A 19,277-nucleotide genomic window follows, 5' to 3' on the forward strand; every position below is an offset into this window, starting at 1 on the left:
TCCGGCCTGGGCAACAGTGAGACTGCCTCAAAAATAAAAAAATTACAAAAAAATTAATGAAAAACGCAGACATTGGCCTGTCCTTGGAAGCCCCATCCCTCTGTTGTCTTCTTGGCAAACTCCTATACTTCCCTTAAGATCTCTCAAGGCATCACCTCCACCAGGAAGCCTTCTCTGATGGCCTCTATCCTCCAGGCTAGGTGGGTGGTCCCTTCTAGCTTCCCACAGTGTCTGGGCTTCTCCATTTTCACTTGTATCTCTGTAGTGGGATGCCCTGTTTCCTCCATTAGACTAGGAGGTGTTAGAGGGCAGACTTAGCACTGTCCAGCTCCAGATCTCCAGCATAACCCAGAATACGATCTGGACCTCCAGAATCCTCAGAAAATATTTGTAAATAAATATGCAAATGAAAGCATGCTTTTCTCCCTCTGCTGAACTCTATGCTTCAAAACCCCAGCCAAAATGTCTCTTTTTCCAAATGTTTTCTTATGGCTCCTACAGAAAATCATTTCTCTCTCTCTACTGGGCTTAGGAGACTTCCATGATCACACCTGCTGCCCTATAATGTGACAGCAAAGTCCTGTGTCTGTTTCCTCCAGGGAACTTCATAGGACAGAGACCCCACATAATTCATCTTTGGATCCAGCCCTGGAGAAACTCCTCAGAAATACAAGTGAATCAATGCATCAGGCCTTTCCACCCTTTTAACAACTGCTGTTCAACCTTCAAAACCCAACTCAAACATCCCTTTCTATATTTGTTGAATAAGAGGACTGAAGGTTATGGTCCCAGTGAGTGGGGACTGAGGCTGGTGGGGGTGGTCAAGCCGTGCTCACCTGCAGGAGCAGCTTGCGGTAGCGGTCATTGAGCAGCTCGGAGTTACTCTGCTCCTCCTCCAGCTCTTCCTCCAACTGCCCGAGGCGCCCCTCCAGCTGACGCTTCTCCTCCAGAATGGCTGCCCTAGGGAGACAGGAAGGGGTGGGGATGAGAGGACCAGATGCCAGAGGAGGGTGCCTTGCCTCACACTACAAGGCCCTGTGGTTAGCCCCGCCCACCTCCCCAGCCTCACACCCTAGGGGCCCCCAAGTCGGCCCCGCCCACCAACCTGTCCCACAGCCCAGCCAGCTCCACCTCTTGCAGGCACAGCGCCTCCACCTCCAAACCCTTGGGCCACTTACTTGCTAAGGTTGCCATTGGCCACCTCATCCGCCATCTCATCCCGGTCCTGCTGGGCCTGCCGCCGAGCACGGTCAGAGGCGGCCAGTTCCTGGGATGGCAGAGAGAGAGGGGCGGCCGGTGGGGGTGAGGAGAAGCAATCTGGGCACGGGTCTCACCTGTTCTCTGTCCATCACACCCCAAGTCTCTTGGCTTTTTTCTCATGCTGTCCCTGGGTAACCCTGGAATGAGCTTCAATCTACAGATGTCTCCTAAATCTGTCTCCTGAGCCCCTGACATATGCCCACCTCCTGCAGCCCAAACCCCAGGACCCTCACCCTCTCCACCTTTTACTGCACACAGGTTCTCCACTCAAACCTGCCTCTCCTCCAGGGTCCTCCGGTCACTGGGCCAGACCCCAGTGTTCTCCTCCCCTCCTCTGCCCCCCTCACCACGGTCTCCTCCCTCCTGCCCTCTGACTGCTTTCTCCATCCTCTGCATCCCCTTGGCCCTGGCTCAGGGCTCTCTCTCTCCCCCACCCCACCAGGCTTTGTGCCTCCAGTCTCCCCACTCCAGTTCAACTGCTACAGAGCTGACCCTTCCCATCCTCTGTTCTGGATCTTTCCATGGCTCCCTAGTGCCCCAGGACATAATCTCTGCCCTTAGTCCAGGATTGGAGGCCACATAGTAAGCCCCACCCACCTCCCAGGGGCCCTCTGGTTAGCCCCACCCACCTCTCCAGCCTCACATCCAGGGGTCCTGTGGTTAGCCCCACCCACCTCTCCAGCCTCACACCCAGGGGTCCTGTGGTTAGCCCCACCCACTTCCCAGCCTCACACCCAGGGGCTCTGTGGTTAGCCCCGCCCACTTCCCAGCCTCACACCCAGGGGTTCTGTGGTTAGCCCCACCCACCTCCCCAGCCTCACACCCAGGGGTCCTGTGGTTAGCCCCGCCCACTTCCCAGCCTCACACCCAGGGGCTCTGTGGTTAGCCCCGCCCACCTCCCCAGCCTCACATTCAGGGACCTTGTAGTTAGACCTCCCCAGCCTCATACCCCAGGGGCCCTGAGGTTAGCCCTGCCCACCACCCAGCTTCCTGTCCCAGGACCCAGCCCACCCCAGTCCACCCCAGCGTACTCCAGCCTCACCTCCTGCAGCCGCAGCACCTCAGCCTCCAGCCCCTTGAGGCGCTTGTCACTTTCCCGATTCTGGGCGAAGATCTCCTCCCGGGAGCTGCGTGACTCCTCCACCTCCCGCCATAGTTCCTTCATCTGGGCCTGGATGGAATGGAAAAGGTAGACGGGCTTAGCCTGGCCACACAGCACAGGGAACCCTTCCAACCCCTTGCCAAAGCAGTGGGGGCTCCTCAGCTCCATCAGCAAGCAGGGAGTTCTCCCAACCCTGCAGACCTGGGCTCCTGTGTATAAAGCCACTTGCTGTGTGACCTTGGGCCAGCCTCCCCTCTCTGGTCCTCAAGGGAGGAGGTTGACCTGGCTGAGCCTAGGAGGCAGCTTGAAGCCTGGTGGAGCCTGGCTTCAAGTTAGATAGACCTGGGTTTGAATTACAACTTGGCCATATTCTTGCTGTGTGACGGTGAGCCAGCCACTGCTCCTCTCTGAACCTCAGTTTGCCTCCTGTTTATTTTATTTCTATTTTTATTTTTTTTTTGAGACAGAGTCTTGCTCTGTCACCCAGGCTGGAGTGCAGTGGTGGGACCTCAGCTCACTGCAACCTCTGCCTCCTAGGTTCAAGTGATTCTCCTACCTCAGCCTCCCGAGTAGCTGGGATTACACATGCCCGCCACCACGCCTGGCTAATTTTTGTATTTTTAGTACAGACGGGGTTTCACCATGTTGGCCAGGCTGGTCTTGAACTCCTGACCTCAGGTGAGATCTGCCCTCCCCGGCCTCTCAAAGTGCTGGGATTACAGGCGGGAGCCACTGTGCCTGGCCAAAACAGCATATGGTATTTTCACTTCAAAAACAAAACCACAGAGGCAGGTGGATCACTTGAGGCCAGGGCTTTGAGACCAGCCTGGCCAGCATGGCGAAACCCCATCTCTACTAAAAATACAAAAATTGGAGGGGCACGGTGGCTCACGCCTGTAATCCCAGCACTTTGGGAGGTCGAGATGGGCAGAGCACGAGGTCAGGAGATTGAGACCATCCTGGGCAACATGGTGAAACCCCATCTCTACTAAAAATGCAAAAATTAGCTGGGCATGGTGGCGCGTGCCTGTAATCCCAGCTACTCTGGAGGCTGAGGCAGGAGAATTGCTTGAACCAGGGAGTCGGAGGTTGCAGTGAGCCGAGATCATGCCATTACACTCCAGCCTGGCGACAGAGTGAGACTCTGTCTCAAAAACATAAAAATAAAAAACAAAACTTAGCTGGGTGTGGTGATGTGCACCTGTAATACCAGCTACTAGGGAGGCTGAGGCGGGAGAATGGCTTGAACCCGAGGGGCGGAGGTTGCAGCAAGCTGAGATCTTGTCACTGCACTCCAGCTTGGTTGACAGAGTGAGACTCGGTCTCAAAAAAAAAACAACTGAACAAAACAAAGAAAAAAAGGAAATTTGACTTAAAAATGCAGCATTTTAAATACAAGAAATATAAAATAAAAGAAGAAGGAAACCAGCCTCTGGGGCATGGATGTTCATACAGGCGCTGACCCACATGGATGCCGCCTGTGGGTTGAGAGGGAGGGGTCCGAGCTGGCTTCAGCCCCTGGAGTGATGGCTGCGGCTTGAAGACGCCAAGGCCTCCCCTCCCTGGCACGGCTCACGCCCTGCCCTTACCTGCATCTTTCGAAGCTGCTTCACCGCCTCCTCCTTGCCCTGCCCGGAGGAGACCAACTGAGCCTTCAGCTCCTCCAGCTCTCCCTCCAGCTTCTTCCGGGCAGCCACGGCCAGAGTGCGCTGCTTCCGCTCCTCATCCCGCTCCACCTCTGCGTCTCTCAGCTGGAGAGGAAGTCAGGAGGGACTGGGTCAGGGACAGGAAACCCGGGCTCCCTCTGTGTGCGAGGGACGTGGATGTCTACCCCGGAGCCCCTACCCAGGCCGCAAGCCACGTTCATCTCACCCCTGACTCTCCTGACATGGTCCCCTCTCTATTCCCCTACCCCAGCTCAGTCCTCCTGCCCCCATCTCACCTAGGCCTCCTTTCTAGCTTCTCATCTCTCCCTGCCAGCGCATTCCAACACATCTCCGGAGCTGACCCTGCTCATACACCTCCCATGGTTCCCCAGTGCCCCCAGGGAACGTCTTGGACACTCACCATGTCTAAGTCAAAGGGGCTAGTTGAGGCAGAAACCCGCAGAGACCCCTGGCCTTAGGTCACCTGTTCAGCCCTCTTCCCTGCCTCCCCAGCTTCTAGCACCCCCACCCCAAGTCTGTTGTCCACATGCTCTAGAGGGGTCTTTCTGACACCCAGAGCTGCCCCTGCGCCTCACCACCTAGTAGAGGGAAGACATGAGAAGTTCCTGGATTGAACGAGTAATGAATGAACAGTGCAGGGAGGGAGGGTGATGAAACAGACAAGGAAGCGAGGAGCAATGACTGACCGGACTGGGGAAGGATGTGGATGGAGGAAGGGTGGATGAACAGTCAGCGAGGCAGCGACGGAGTGCAGGAGTCCGCAGGGGGTGCTGAGGGGCGGGGTTGGATAAATGGGGGAGGGGTTGGGTTGGGGAGAGGAGATGGGTCAGAAGAGGGTAACTGGGTGGATGGAGCAGTAGTTGGACACAGCGTTGGTTGAGTATCAGTGTTGGTTGGGGGAGCAGCTGTATGTGGGTGATTGGTGTGGTTGAATAGATGGGGTGGCAGAGGGATGGATGAACAGTTTGGTGGTCGGAGGATGTATGATTGGGTAAAACAGCAGGCCGATGGGATATGTGTGTGGGTTAATGGGTCATGGCAGGCTAACGGGTTGGATAGGAAGATGGTTTTGTGGGAGGAAGATGGTTGGCTGCCAGGAGAGACTGGTAGAAATATTGAGTGGCAGGTGGATGGGGGAGATGCTGAGTGGAGGGTGGGGGGGACACTGAGTGGAGGGACGGTGGGGAGACGCTGAGTGGCAGGACGGTGGGGAGATGCTGAGTGGAGGGTGGGGGGGATGCTGAGTGGCGGGAGGGTGGGGGGGATGCTGAGTGGAGGGAGGGTGGGGGGACGCTGAGTGGTGGGAGGGTGGGGGGACGCTGAGTGGAGGGAGGGTGGGGGGACACTGTGTGGAGGGATGGTGGGGGGACGCTGAGTGGCGGGAGGGTGGAGGAGACAGAGAGGTGGGTGGGCCAGGGAGACCCCTTGCTGCCTGAACACACCATGGCATACCCCAGCTGGACCAGCACCCTGTGGCCTTCTGCGTGACAATACCTGCTTGGCCAGCTGCCTCCGCCTCTCTTCACCAGCCTCATCACGGCCCTGCAGGTCACGCTCGTGCTGAGTCTTGAGAGCCTGCACAGTCACCTCCAGACGCAGCTTGGCATCCTCGGCTGCCGTCAGCTCATCCTCCAATTCCGTCACCTGTGCTCGCAGATCGTTGGCTGCCTGTTCTGCTACCCGGCAGGCGCGCTCCAGCTCATGCACCTGGTGGGAAGGGAGAGTGGGTGCTGCACACCTGGGTCACTGAGGTGGGGGAGGTTAGGAGCCTAGGTAGGGTAGGGAAGCTCTGATGGCAGACGGGGAGGCAGCAAGTCCGTGTGCCCATCCTAGTTTGTTCATTCATCCATTCGAAATCTACTGAGTGCCTCCCTCTTGGGTGTCTCACTCAGCATCATCCCCAAATGTATTTCATGCATAACCAAGGCTTCATAATTCTATTATCTTAAGCTCTTGAGAGTCCAATACAAGCATCCGTTAAGTCAGCTGACTCTTACTCATGGTGGATTATTCCCTCTGAGTTTTGTGATTTTGCATTGTGAGCTCACTCACTGGGAATTCATCTTCGGGAATTCTGTGTGAAGGCAGGTAGCTCCAGGGTCATCAGTGCTGGCGTCTGCCAGACTCCACAGGGTGCCACCAACCCACTACCTACTTCTATACTTCTATTGGTTTTTCTGTTTGGGAGGGTCCCAGATCTTTCAGGGAGGTGTGAATTAAAACCCCAAACGCTGTGAAAATAGAGCTGGGCTTATGAATTTTCAGAGACTTCCCCTTCGCTCCTCTCCTTACTTAACCGTCTCCTCCTCAGGGAAGCCTCTCTGGACCCATCAGAGCCTCTCCGCTACCCATGCTCCTGGCACTGTGCCCCCTCTTCTACCCAGCCCTAGTCACAGTGGTCATCTGACATTTGCTTAGATGGCTTTTTGTGCAACACCCGCCTCCCTCACTGGACTGTGAGTTCCATAGAGCAGGGCCTATGTCTGTGGATCACCACTGCCCACATGATGGCCATTAAAATTCTGACCACTGACAGTATCTACTTTCAGTACTTGGAATGGGCCCTCTAGCCTCCCTTTCTATTTGGCACCTGCCAATTTATTTTGTTTACTTGAAGGGATCAAACTTTCTCCCATCAACATCCTGTTTCCCACAAGGGCCTTCGAAGTCACTACAAACAACTTGACATTTTCCCAAGGGACAGACTTTATTGGCTCAAGTATGAGCCAGCTTTTAGCTCCAGTATCCCTAGGGCTGCAGGCCAGGTCTGTGTCGGGGGAGGGGGGATTCTCTCCAAGACTGGCTAAAAGCAAAATCAGTAAGTGTGTGGAGAAGATAAAGCCCTCATCCATTGCACTCCTAGAAGCATATTGCTGGGAAAATAAAGAAATAAGGATGTCGAGAGGGCATCTATTCAGGAGCTCAACAAATTCTGCCAGTGCCTCCCATCATCAGTGAGGGTGGCCTGTGTCCCTGGGCATGATACATAAATGTATTTGGAGGATGAATGAAGGAAGGATGAAATGGAGGGTGTGGGGAGCATTCTGATCATTCAGAAGGCTGGGACACTTGCTGGGTGAGGGGATCCTGAGAGCAGCCTTGGGGTGCCACCCTACAGGCCCGGGAGGGATATATGAGTTGGGGGACGACAGAGGCTTGGTGGGAGAGTCTGTGTGTTCTCAGTGGGGTTGCTGGCAGGCAAAGTGGGAGTCCTCACACTGTGTGTGTGTGTGCATGTATGTGTGTGTGTGTGTGTGTATTATGTATGTAGGTGCGCACATACTCATGTCTGGCGAGTGGTTCTCAGGATGTATTTTATAGTAAATTCTCTTCATGTTCTCTCTCTGAGCATTCACACATAACATGTAGTGAGTAGTTTTCTCATGCACTATGTGTACATACGCACGTGAATATGTGTTTTTAATGAAAAATTCTCGGCGAGGTGCAATGGCTCATGGCTGTAATCCTGACGCTTTGGGAAGCTGAGGTGGGAGGACTGTTTGAGCCTAGGAGTTCAAGACCAGCCTGGGCAACATAGCAAGACCCCATCTCCACAAAAAATTAAAAAAACAGCCAGTTGTGGTGGCATGCACCTGCAGTCACTGCTACTCAGGAGGCTGAGGCAGGAGGATTGCTTGAGCCCAGGAGATGGAGGTTGCAATGTGCCATGATTGCAACACTGCCCTCGAGCCTGGGCAACAGAAAAAGACCCTATCTCAAAAACAAAACAAAAACAAATAATAGAAGATTCTTCTCACATCCCATATACAGAAATGTGAGCATGTGTGCTTTGTGAGTAGCTCGTGTTCTGTGTGTGAGCACACATGCTGAATGGAAGATTCTCCTCACATTCTGTGAATGTCTACATGAAGACCTACCTCTGATAGATGGCTTTCCTTACTTTCTATGCACGTGCATGAGCACATGTACTTGGTAGGAGATTCTCCTCACTCTATGTGTGTGTATATGAATGCAAATGTTTGGTGAGCAGTCCTCCTCTCGTTCTCTTTTTAAATTTGAGACAGAGTCTCACTCTGTCATCCAAGCTGGAATGCAGTGGAATGATCTCGGCTCACTGCAACCTTTGCCTCCTAGATTCAAGCAATTCTCCTGTCTCAGCCTCCCAAGTAGCTGGGATTACAGCCACATGCCACCACGCCTGGATAAGTTTTGTATTTTTAGTAAAGATGGGGTTTCACCATGTTGGCCAGGCTGGTCTTGAACTACTGACCTCAAGTGATCCACCCACCATGGCCTCCCAAAGTGCTGGGATTACAGGTGTGAGTCACCATGGCCGGCCCTCTTGTACTCTTTGTGCATGAATATATGACTTTGATGGCTGGTTGTTTTCCTGTTCTATGTGTGAAAGCATATGTGCATGTAGGTGTCTCCCTCACCCAGCGTGTCTCAGGGAGTGGGGCCCCTGCTCACACTCTTGCCGACGTCATCCTTGCTGCTCAGCAGTGCCTCCAGCTCAGCCCGCAGGGCCCGGTTCTGCCGCTCCAGCTCCTCACGTGCCTCCTGCTCCTCCTCCAGTGCCCGTGTCAGTGACAGGGCCCGAGCCTCACGCTCCCGGCCCTCTGCCTCGGCCCGCTCACGTTCCTCCACTGCTCGAAGTACAGCTGCCTTCTCCTCTGCCAGAAGCTTCCAGTTTGAGGGAGACGGGATGGGGGGAAATAGATTAGCTGAAAGGAGTGTACAAGGGAACGGGGAAGAGGGAGCAGCCAGGAACAGAGTAAGAGAGAGAGAAAGAGAGACAGACAAAGGCAGAGACACAAGAGGGAGGTAGAGGGATTAAAGTTGCAACCATGTCCCAAACCAGCTCAACTCTTGAATGGATCAAACTGATCAGTCCCTAACTCTACATTCTCAACAGAAGAAAGGGTATTTCTTCCTCTTAAGAGTGGCAGCAGAAAAACATATATATATATATATATATATATATATATATATATTTAAATGAACTTCAACCTTTACTGTTTTTTAAGACACGGTAATTGGCAAATTTATAAGACACGCAAAGAAGAAAAGAGAACAGGACTCGTAGTTAACAGAAAAATCAGTCCATACAAACAGACCCACAGATGACCTACATATTATAATGCACACACAAGGACTTCGTGATAAGTTTCAGAACAAGATGGATATAATGGATGAAGGAGCAGAGTTATTTCAGGAGGGATTTGAAACTGTAAAACAGAACCATATAGAAATGCCAGAACTGAAAAATGAAATATCTGAAATAAAAAAGTCAATGGATAAAATTAGTAGCAGACTGGACATATCAGAAGAATCAGTAAACTTGAAAACAGGTCAACAGAAATTATCCAAACAGAGCAAAGAAAGAAAGAAGATTGTACCAAAATTAATGGAAATTTAACAACCTGAAAAAAGTACCAAGCACTCATATATAAATGCATTTGGAGTCCTAGAAGGGTAAAGAAAGAGTAAAGAAAGAAGTAAAACTGCCTTTGTTCATAGAAAAAAATGATCTATGTAGAAAATCCAACAAAATATATAAAAACTCTATTAGCACTAATAAGTTTAGCCAAGATTGTAGGATATAAGATCAATATACAAAAATCTATTGTGTTTCTACATACTAGCAATCAAAAATGGAAATGAAAGCAACATCACTTAAAATAGCTGTAAAACCACAAAATACTTAGAAATACATCTGGCAAGAGATGTGAAAGATGTACATTGATAGTTAAAAAACGTTTCTGAGGTATTTCAATGGACATATATACCACATTCCTCAGTGAGAAAACTCAAAATTGTTAGGATGTCAGTTCTTCCCAAACGGATGTATAGATTCAACACAGTTCCAAATCAGAAGGCTTTTTGTTTTGGGGTAGAAATTCACAGCTGATTCTAAAATACATACGGAAATGCAAAGGAACTAGAAGAGGCAAAACAACTTCAAATAAGAAAAAAAGGCCAGTGAGTGGCTCATGCTTGTAATCCCAGCACTCTGGGAGGCTAAGGCAGGCAAATCACCTGAGGTCAGGAGTTTGAGACCAGCCTGGCCAACATGGTGAAACCTCATCTAAAACACAAAAATTAGCCAGGCACGATGATGCACGTCTGTAATCCCAGTTACTCAGAAGGCTGAGGCACAAGAATCCCTTGAACTCAGGAGGTGGAGGTTGCAGTGAGCTGAGATCATGCCATTGCACTCCAGCCTTGGTGACAGTGTGGTTCTATCTCAAAAAAAAAAATAAAGTATTTTGAGTAAAATAAGCCCATACCAAAAGAGATTTATGTGAAAATAATTTATATAAAATTCTAGAAGATGCAAAAATTAATAAAGCCTCAATGACCTGGGGAACAGTATTATAATCAAATTTTATGTACTTGGAGTCCAAGAAGAAGGGGAAAGAGAGAGAGTGGGAGATAAAACAATTTGAAGAAATAATGGCTGAAATTTTCCACATTTGATTAAAAAAAAAAAAAACACACATCAACCCATAGCTACAGGAAGCACAAAGAATCTGAAGCAGGATAAATACAAAACACCACAGCTGGGCATATCACAGTCACACTGCTAAAAACCAATCATAAAGAGAGAAATCGTGAGTCAGCTAGAAAGACATATCTCACCACCTACAAGGAAACGACAATTTAAATGACGGCTGACTTTCCATCTGAAACAATGGAGGCCAGAGATAATGGAATGACATCTTTAAAGTGCTGAAGAAATGAAACTGTTGACCTCGAATTCTATATCCAGTGAAAATATCCTCCAAAACTGAAGGCAAAATGACACCCCCACCTGCATTTTTCCTTTTTTTTTTTCTGAGATAGGGTCTTTCTCTGTCACCAGGCTAGCATGCAGTGGTGCAATCTCGGCTCACTGCAACCTCTGCCTCTTGGGTTGAAGTGACTCTCAGGCCTCTGCCTCCCAAGTAGCTGGGATTATAGGCATGCACCACAACACACAGCTAATTTCTGTATTTTTCAGTATAAAAGGGGTTCCACCATGTTGGCCAGGCTACTCTCAAATTCCTGACCTCGAGTGATCCTCCTGCCTCAGCCTCCCAAAATTCTGGGATTATAGGCACGAGTCACCGTGCCCAGGCTCACACTGTGTTTTCTAAATGAATAAAATGAGGCACAGAGAGATTGAGCAATTTGCCTAAGCCACACAGCCAGAAAGAGGCCGAGTTGGAATTTGAACCCTCAGGATTGCCCTGATCTTAACTCTCTAAGGTTTTGTGATTTTTATTTCATCCACAGGCTGCCAGATGCTTGGCATTATTCCGTTTTCTAGATGGGTGAACTGAAGCTGAGATGGAAAAAGCAACTTGCCTGAGTTACCCAGTGAATCAGCAGGGGAAGTGAGATGAGTTATTTCATTTAATTCTCATAAGCAATCTCTGGGGTACTGAAGGTATTTGTATATTTTATCATCAAAAAACTAGAGCAGCTTTGAAAGTAAAAGTGTCAGCCGGGCACGGTGGCTCATGCCTGTAATCCCAGCCCTTTGGGAGGCCAAGACAGGTGGATCACGAGGTCAAGAGTTCGAGACCAGCCTGACCAACATGGTCAAACCCCGTAGCTAGTAAAACTACAAAAATTAGCTGGGCGTGGTGGCGCACACCTGTAATTCCAGCTACTTGGGAGGCTGAGGCAGGAGAATCACTTGAACCTGGGAGGCAGAGGTTGCAGTGAGCCGAGATCACATTATAGTACTCCAGCCTGGGTGACAGAGCAAGACTCCATCTAAAAAAAAAAAAAAAGGGCCGAGCGCTGTGGCTCACATCTGTAATCCTAGCACTTTGGGAGGCCGAGGTGAGTGGATCACCTGAGGTCAGGAGTTCAAGACCAGCCTGGCCATCATGGTGAAACTCCATCTTAAAAAAAAAAAAAATGTAAAAGTGGGTGCTACAAGGAATTATGCTGTGACAAAGGCATGAATCAGGACAGATGGATGTCCTATTTTACAGAGGCCCAGATTGAAGAAGGGTCCTGCTTCCCAGTCCACTACAACTGCCTAGTTGAGCCGTGACAGCACGGATTACGTTCCTCACAACGACCACGGGAAGCACAGACGGACTTGCTGGTTCCGCAGCTGGGTGAACCGAGGGGCCCACCTGGTCAAACTTGCGCTGCTTCTTCTCCAGGGTGCTCACGAGTTGCCGCTGCTGCTCCAGGTCCACGGTGGCGTCATCCAGCTCCTGCTGCAGCCGGCGGCGGCCCCGCTCCAGCCGATCCACTGTCTCTGTCTTTTCTGCCAGGCGCTGGGTCAGGGCCTCGGCCTCGCGGGCTGCCCGGCGCCGTGCCTCCTCCCCCGCCTCCAGTGCTCCTGCCTCCTCCTCCTGGCGCCGCCGCCACTCTGAGAGCTGAGGGGAGGAGAGAGAGGGTGGTTGGTGGTCAGGGCTGTGAATGACCCCGGTGTGAGCTGGTGGCGCTCCATTTCCAGGATGAAGAGACTGAGGCCTGAAGAGGAAAAGGGGTCACTCTGCTGAGCTCTTCTGCCTCTGAGTGGTGTGAGGTTGTGAGTACCATGAGCCCTAGTTCTTCCAAGGGATTCAAATTACTCCCTCCAAGGACGCAGAGATAAATGAGACCTGGAATCTTTCCTGGAGACCCCCTTGTCTGCTGGCGGTGACACAGTGTCACAGCCAGGGTGACAGAGGTTAAGACAGAAGTATGGGAGCTATGCAAGCCCACAGGAAGAGCTCAGAATCTGTTTAGAACATTCAGGAGAGACTCCCTGAAGGAGGAGCATTTGAGGTGGGTCTTGAAGTATGCATAGGAGTTTGCGTTGAAGGATATCTGCAGGCATGTACCATCACTCATTCATTCAACAGGCATTTCTGAAAGCCTACAATATATCAGGCTCTATATTGGGCTGTGCTACAGACTTGAATCTAACTCTTACGGGATTCTAGTTTGAAGGGGCTCTTAGTCTGGTGGGGAAACTCCTGGGCAGAGAGAGTCCCAGCCCAAGGTGACTGGAGTTGGGACAGAGGAGAAAGAGAAGAGACGTCAGGAAACTTCCCACAGGGGAGCCTAATGCTAAGTCTGGGAAAATAACAGAGTTTTTTCAAATGAAATAGGAAAGTAGAGACAGAGATGAATACAGCTAAAGACAGAGGAGGGATCAGAGACGGCAGGGCCTCAAGCGCCCAACTGAGAGGCATGGCCTTCATCCAGGGGTCTGGGGAGGCACGGGAGAGCTGTGAGCAGGCGAGGGCAGGGTCAGCTCTGGTTGTAGAAAGAAGCTTCTGGAGCTGTGTAGGGGATGAGCTATTAGGGAGAGGCTGGAGGCCAAGAGCAGGATCGAGGTGGGGCAGGACAGCACCTGAGCCGGGGCTGAGCTGGAGCTGGGGCAAGGGATGAGGCTGAGAGGCAGGGGCAGGAGGGCCAGGGCTGGGCACAGGCTGTGGGGGGGTGAGGGGGAGTCAGAGATGAGAAAGGCACCCACGGTCTGGCCCGTGAGAAGGTGGGCAGTGTGGCCGTCCCTGAGCTGGGGAACCCAGGAGGAGCAGCGTGGGGGGCTATGCCGCGCTGAGGGTCTTGCGTAGGGCTGCTCACCTGGGCCTGGGCGGTCTGCAGCTCACGGCCCGCCCGCTCCCTGGCCGCTGCCTCCTCCTCCAGCTGCTCCCGAAGCCCGGCTGCCTCAGCCTCCATGGCTCGCACCCGGGACCCCAAGGCCAATTTCGCCCTGGTCTCCTCCTGCAGCAGCTCCTGTAAATGGAGGAGGCGGCGATGTCAGGTGTGGTCCAGAGGACAGGGAGGGGAGGGTGACAGTGGAGCTGGACGGCAGGCGGGGTCACCTGGGCGTCGTGCAGCTGGGCGTCCATGCTGCTCAGCTCCTTGCTAAGCCGGATGGCTTTGGACTCAGCCTCGTTCAGCGCCCCAGACACATTCTCCAGTTCAGCCTGCAGGGTAGGGAGAGGAGAATGAAGTCCTCCGATCTCAGCTTCCACCCAGTGACCCCATCTGCCTCAAACCCTACCACACTGGCAGGAATGCAAAATGGTGCAGCTGCCGTGGAAAACAGTCCGGCAGCTCCTCGGATGCTTAAACACAGGGTTTCCATGTGACTTAACAATTCCACTCCTAGGTGTAGACCCAAGAGAAATGAAGGCTAGGTCTATGCAGAAACTCATACGGGAATGTTCACAGCGGCATGACTTATAATTTCCAAGAGGCGGGAACAGCCCCAATGTTCATCAATAAATGAATGGATAAACAAACGTGGAATATCCATACAACGGACATTATTCAGCAATAGAAAGGTATGTGGATCTATTGCATGGTGGGTTTTTGTTTGTTTTTTTTTTTTTGAGACAAAGTTTCACTCTTGTTGTCTGGGCTGGAGTGCAATGGAGCGATCTTGGCTCACTGTTTAACTTCTGCCTCCTGGGTTCAAACCATTCTCCTGCCTCAGCCTCCCGAGTAGCTGGGATTACAGATGCGCGCCACCACACCTAGGTAATTTTATATTTTTAGTAAAGACGGATCATGTTGGTCAGGCTGGTCTTGAACTCCTGACCTCAGTTGATCCACCCACCTCAGCCTCCGAAAGTGCTGGGATTACAGGTGTGAGCCACTGCGCCCAGCAGTGTTTTAAACATTAAAAAATGAAAAGGAATGATGCCACAAGCTGTAACATAGATGAACTGGAAACCATACGTTAAGTGACAGAAGGCAGCCACAAAGGGCAGCCACATACAGTAGGATTCTGTTTACACAAGATCTCCAGAGTGGGAAATCCGTAGAGACAGAAAGATCAGTGGTTCCCTGGGTGGGGTGGGGAGAAGTGGGGGATGGCAGCTAAAGGGCACAGGGTTTCTTTCTGGGATAATGAAAATGGTCCAGACTTAGATTATGGTGATGGCTGTGCAGCGTTGTGCATATACTAAAATCCATCCAATTGTACACCTTAAATGAATGAACCATTATTATTATTTGAGGCTGAATTTCGCTCTTGTTGCCCAGGCTGGAGTGCAGTGGCGCGATCTCTGCTCACTGCAACCTCCACCTCTTGGGTTCAAGTGATTCTCCTGCCTCAGCCTCCCAACTAGCTGGGATTACAGGCGTGCACCACCACTCCCAGCTAATTTTGTATTTCTTTTCTTTTTTTAGTGGAAACAGGGTTTCTCCATGTTGGCCAGGCTGGTCTCGAACTCCCGACCTCAAACGATCCAACCGCCTTGGCCTCCCAAAGTGCTGGGTATTATTATTATTATTTTGAGATAGGATCTCACTTTGCTGCCCAGGCTGGAGTGCAGTGGCACAATCATAGCTCGTTGTAGGCTTGACCTCCTCGCAGGTTCAAGGGATCCTCCTGCGTCAGTGCCCTGAGGAGCTGGGACTACACAGCAACGTACCTGGCTAATTTTGACATTTTTTCTAAAGATGGGGGTCTCACTATGTTGCCCTGGCTGGTCTCGAACTCCTGGAGTCAAGCAATCCTCCTACCTTGGCCTCCCAAAGTGCTAGAATTACAGACATGAGCCACCGTGCCGTCTTGCGCATGATTATGTTGGAAGACCCAAACAAGATAACAGGCTTGATATGGACCAATCAGAAGCCCAGAGAGGGCAGGCATGTCGCCAAGGTCACACAGCAGAAACCCCCACCCTGGCCATCCCACTCACCTGGGCTCGCTGCAGCTTCTCAGCAGTCTCCGCTCGTGCCCTCTCCCCGTCACCAGCCCGGCCCTGCACCTCCTGCAGCTGTGACTCCAGGCGGCGCCTCCGCTGCTCACCCTCCTGACGCGCAGTCTGCAGGCTGCTCAGTTCCGCCCGCAGCTCGGACACCTCGGCCTCCAGGGCCAGCCGGGTCTTCTCCCATGCACCTTTGCCCTGGTGTGGGAAGGAGGTGAGCACAGGTCTACGAGCCTTTCCTGGACCAGGCCAGGCGTATTCCTCGCACAGGGCCTTTGCACGGGCTGTTCCCTCTGCCTGGAACACACTTCTCCCAATGCCCAGATAGCTCACCCCTCACTCCCTCTTTTTTTTTTTTTGAGATGGTGTCTCGCTCTTGTTGCCTAGGCTGGAGTGCAATGGTGCAATGTCAGCTCACTGCAACCTCCACTTCCTGGGTTCAAGTGATTCTCCTGCCTCAGCCTCCCAAGAAGCCGGAATTACAGGCACCTGTAACATGCCCGGCTAATTTTTTTCTATTTTTAGGAGAAACGGGGTTTTGCCATGTTGGCCAGGCTGGTCTCTAACTCTCGACCTTTGGGCGCCTCCTTGGCCTCCCAAAGCGCTGGGATTATACGCGTGAGCCACTGTGTCTAGCCCAGGTGGGTTGCTTTGTTTTGTTTTTTGAGACAGAGTCTCGCTCTGTTGCCCAGGCTGGAGTGCAGTGGTACAGTCTCAGCTCACTGCAATCTCTGCTTCTTGGATTCAAGTGATTATCCTGCCTCAGCCTCCTGAGTAGCTGGGACTATAGGAGTGTGCCACCACACCCGGTTAATTTTTGTATTTTTTTTTTCAGACGGAGTTTCACTCTTGTCGCCCAGGCTGGAGTGCAGTGGCGTGATCTCGGCTCACCACAACCTCCACCTCCTGGGTTTAAGCGATTCTCCTGCCTCAGCCTCCCCAGTAGCTGGGATTACAGGCAGGTGCCACCATGCCCAGCTAATTTTGTATTTTTAGTAGAGACGGGGTTTCGCCATGTTGGTCAGGCTGGTCTCGAACTCCCGACCTCAGGTGATCCATCTGCCTCAGCCTCCCAAAGTGCTGGGATTCCAGGCGTGAGCCGCCGCACCCAGCTTCCCCCTCAGGTTTTTACCCTGACGTCACCTTCTCATAGAATACCTCCGTGGCCTCTCTGCTGAAAATCTCACCTGCCTTAGAATTCTGATCCCCCATTTCCTGTTCATGCGGCCCCATAGCACTTGTCAACCCAACATAGACTGAAGGTGTGTATACTGTTTACTCTCTGGCTCTCCCACCTGAAGGAAAGCACCACAGGGGAAGGCAGTGCTGGGTGCTGGGTTCGTGGCTGGGTCCCAGCACAGCTCCTGGAAGGGAGTCCACCCTGTGTTAAGGCTTGCTGAATGAAGGATGGACGTGAATGCGTGAGCAAAGATGAGCCGGCCTAGAACAGCCAGCAGTACCTCTGCCAACCCCACGTCCTGCCCTGCCCTCCCCGGGGCCCCCCTGCCCGGTCCCCTTGCCCCAACCCACCCTCCGGGCCTGCTCCAGCTGCTCCGCCAGCTCCCCCAGGGCCTGGCCGTGGCGCTGCCTCAGCTCCTGCACTGCCGCCTCGTGGATGCGAGTCTCCTCCTCCAGAGCCTTCTTCAGCTCTGTCACCTCCTGTTCCCTCTTGGACCTTTATTGGGGGAAGGGAGAGGGGAAGAGAATTTTAGAACACAGGAAGGCAGGGGCTTTGGGAGAGCCGGTTGTGCCTTCTTTTCGTGTTTCCTTAAAAAATGAGGGCCTCACACTACACTCCCCAAGAGATTTGGGTGGTGATGCTGTGGAAGGAGTGTGGCTTTAAGGGTAAACTCCTATTCACCCTTCAAAACCCTTATCCAAAAGCCCCTTCCTCAGGAAAGTCTTCCTGGACCTCCCATAGACTTGGTTTAGGGGTCTTCACTTATCACCCACAATGCCCCGTGTTACTCCACGAAAGCACCCCTTGTTCTGGATGGAGAGTGTCTTTGCTTGAATCTGCCTCCCCTGAGACTGAAGTTCCCAAGAATAACACTTGGGTCTGACCCATCTCTGTCCCCAGCTTGACCCAGGCCAGACCTAGAGCTGGTGGTTCATGAACAACTGTTCGATGATTAAGCCTCTGTATAGAAAGAGAGGTTCCACCTAACTCCTGCCCCTCGCCCTGCACATCCTAGGCTGCGGTAGCAGCCCGCCACCAGGCCTCACCGGAGCTCCTGCTGTGCATTGGTGGAGTCCAGCGTGTCCTCCAGCTCGCCCCGCAGCGCCTCCAGCTCCTCGCCCAGGTCCCGGCGCTGCTTCTCTGCCTTGGTCCTGGCCACGCGCTCAGCCTCCAGGTCCTCCTGGGCCTCGGCCAGGGCTGCCTGCACCTCACGCAGGGATTTTAGCAGCTGGGTCCGGGCCCCACCCTCGTCTTCTGCCCTGGGGGTGACAAGAACCATGGAGTCGGTACAGGGGCAGGTAAGGGCGAGGCGATGATTTCTGGGGACAGAGGGGCTGGATGTGGGCTTTAGGGGTGGCCAGTCCCAGGTTTGAATCCTATCCTGCCATGGGCACTTGACTCCAGTATTAACTTAATTTTTTTTGAGGCAAGGTGTCACTCTGTTGCCCAGGCTGGAGTGCAGTGGTGCAGTCACGGCACTGCAGCCTCAAATTCCTGGGCTCAAGTGATCCTCCCGCCGCAGCTTCCCCCGTAGCCGGGATCACAGGTGCAGGCCACAATGCCTCGCTAAACTTTTTTTTTTTTTTTTTTTTTGAGATGGAGTCTCACTCTGTCACCCAGGCTGGAGTGCAGTGGCATGATCTCAGCTCACTGCAACCTCCACCTCCCAGGTTCAAGCGATTCTCCTGCCTCAGCCTCCTGAGTAGCTGGGATTGCAGGCATGCGCCACCACGCCTGGTTAATTTTCGTATTTTTAGTACAGACAGGGTTTCACCATGTTGGTCGGGCTGGTCTTGAACTCCTGACCTCAGGTGATCCGCCTGCCTCGGCCTCCCAAAGTGCTGGGATTGCAGGAGTGAGCCACTTCGCCCAGCCTGACTCATTTCGAGCCTCAGTTTTCTTAGCTGTAAAGTGGGAACGACACCCACAGGAGTTGTCGGAGACAGTAAATTGCTGCCACACGCCAGTCCTTTACGTGTATCACCTCATTTAATACTCCTGCTAAATGAGGAAACTGAGGCCCAGCACAGAGAAAGCACTTGCCGAGGTCACCCGGCCCGTGAGTGGCTGGGTTGGCCCGGAGTCCCTCCTTATAACCCTGACAGGGATGTGGCTTCCTGTCCCTTCATGTGGTGTCATTGCAAAGAGAAGCTGGATCCAGGGGCAGCGGCTGGGACCTGGGGGCTGATGGCTCAGGGAGCCACACAGGCCTGGCTTCGTGTCCTCTCCTGGCCCCCCACAAGGGACTTAACCTCTCCGAAGGGCAGGGTCCTGGTCTGTGGGAGGACAAGGCAATGAACACTCCCCTTCACCAGGGTTGCTGGGGAGATGGTGATAAAAATAACTGAAGCACGAAAGGCCACATGTTGTATGAAATGTCTAGAATAGGCAAATTCTATTTAGGCAGAAAGTGGATCAGAGGCTGCAGGGTCGGGGAGAAGGAG

General features: G+C 52.4%; 1 protein-coding gene across 1 annotated transcript in view; it reads right to left on the reverse strand.

Moving 5' to 3' along the window:
• MYH14 (myosin heavy chain 14) overlaps nt 1–19,277 on the reverse strand; it is a 107,118-nt gene that overhangs the window by 15,088 nt on the left and 72,753 nt on the right. The window contains exons 28-39 of the mRNA XM_064381017.1: nt 17,880–18,092; nt 17,184–17,328; nt 15,645–15,851; nt 13,815–13,919; nt 13,573–13,725; nt 12,126–12,374; nt 8,461–8,673; nt 5,524–5,736; nt 3,952–4,113; nt 2,303–2,431; nt 1,179–1,267; nt 837–960 (exon numbers count right to left, since the gene is read on the reverse strand). Coding sequence (XP_064237087.1) covers nt 837–960; nt 1,179–1,267; nt 2,303–2,431; nt 3,952–4,113; nt 5,524–5,736; nt 8,461–8,673; nt 12,126–12,374; nt 13,573–13,725; nt 13,815–13,919; nt 15,645–15,851; nt 17,184–17,328; nt 17,880–18,092 — 2,002 coding nt within the window. The remainder of the gene's footprint in view (nt 1–836; nt 961–1,178; nt 1,268–2,302; nt 2,432–3,951; nt 4,114–5,523; nt 5,737–8,460; nt 8,674–12,125; nt 12,375–13,572; nt 13,726–13,814; nt 13,920–15,644; nt 15,852–17,183; nt 17,329–17,879; nt 18,093–19,277) is intronic.

The sequence above is a fragment of the Aotus nancymaae genome, unplaced genomic scaffold (assembly GCF_030222135.1).
Source record: "Aotus nancymaae isolate 86718 unplaced genomic scaffold, 86718_ANA_hifiasm-v0.15.2.pri h1tg000028l, whole genome shotgun sequence".
NCBI lineage: Eukaryota > Metazoa > Chordata > Mammalia > Primates > Aotidae > Aotus > Aotus nancymaae.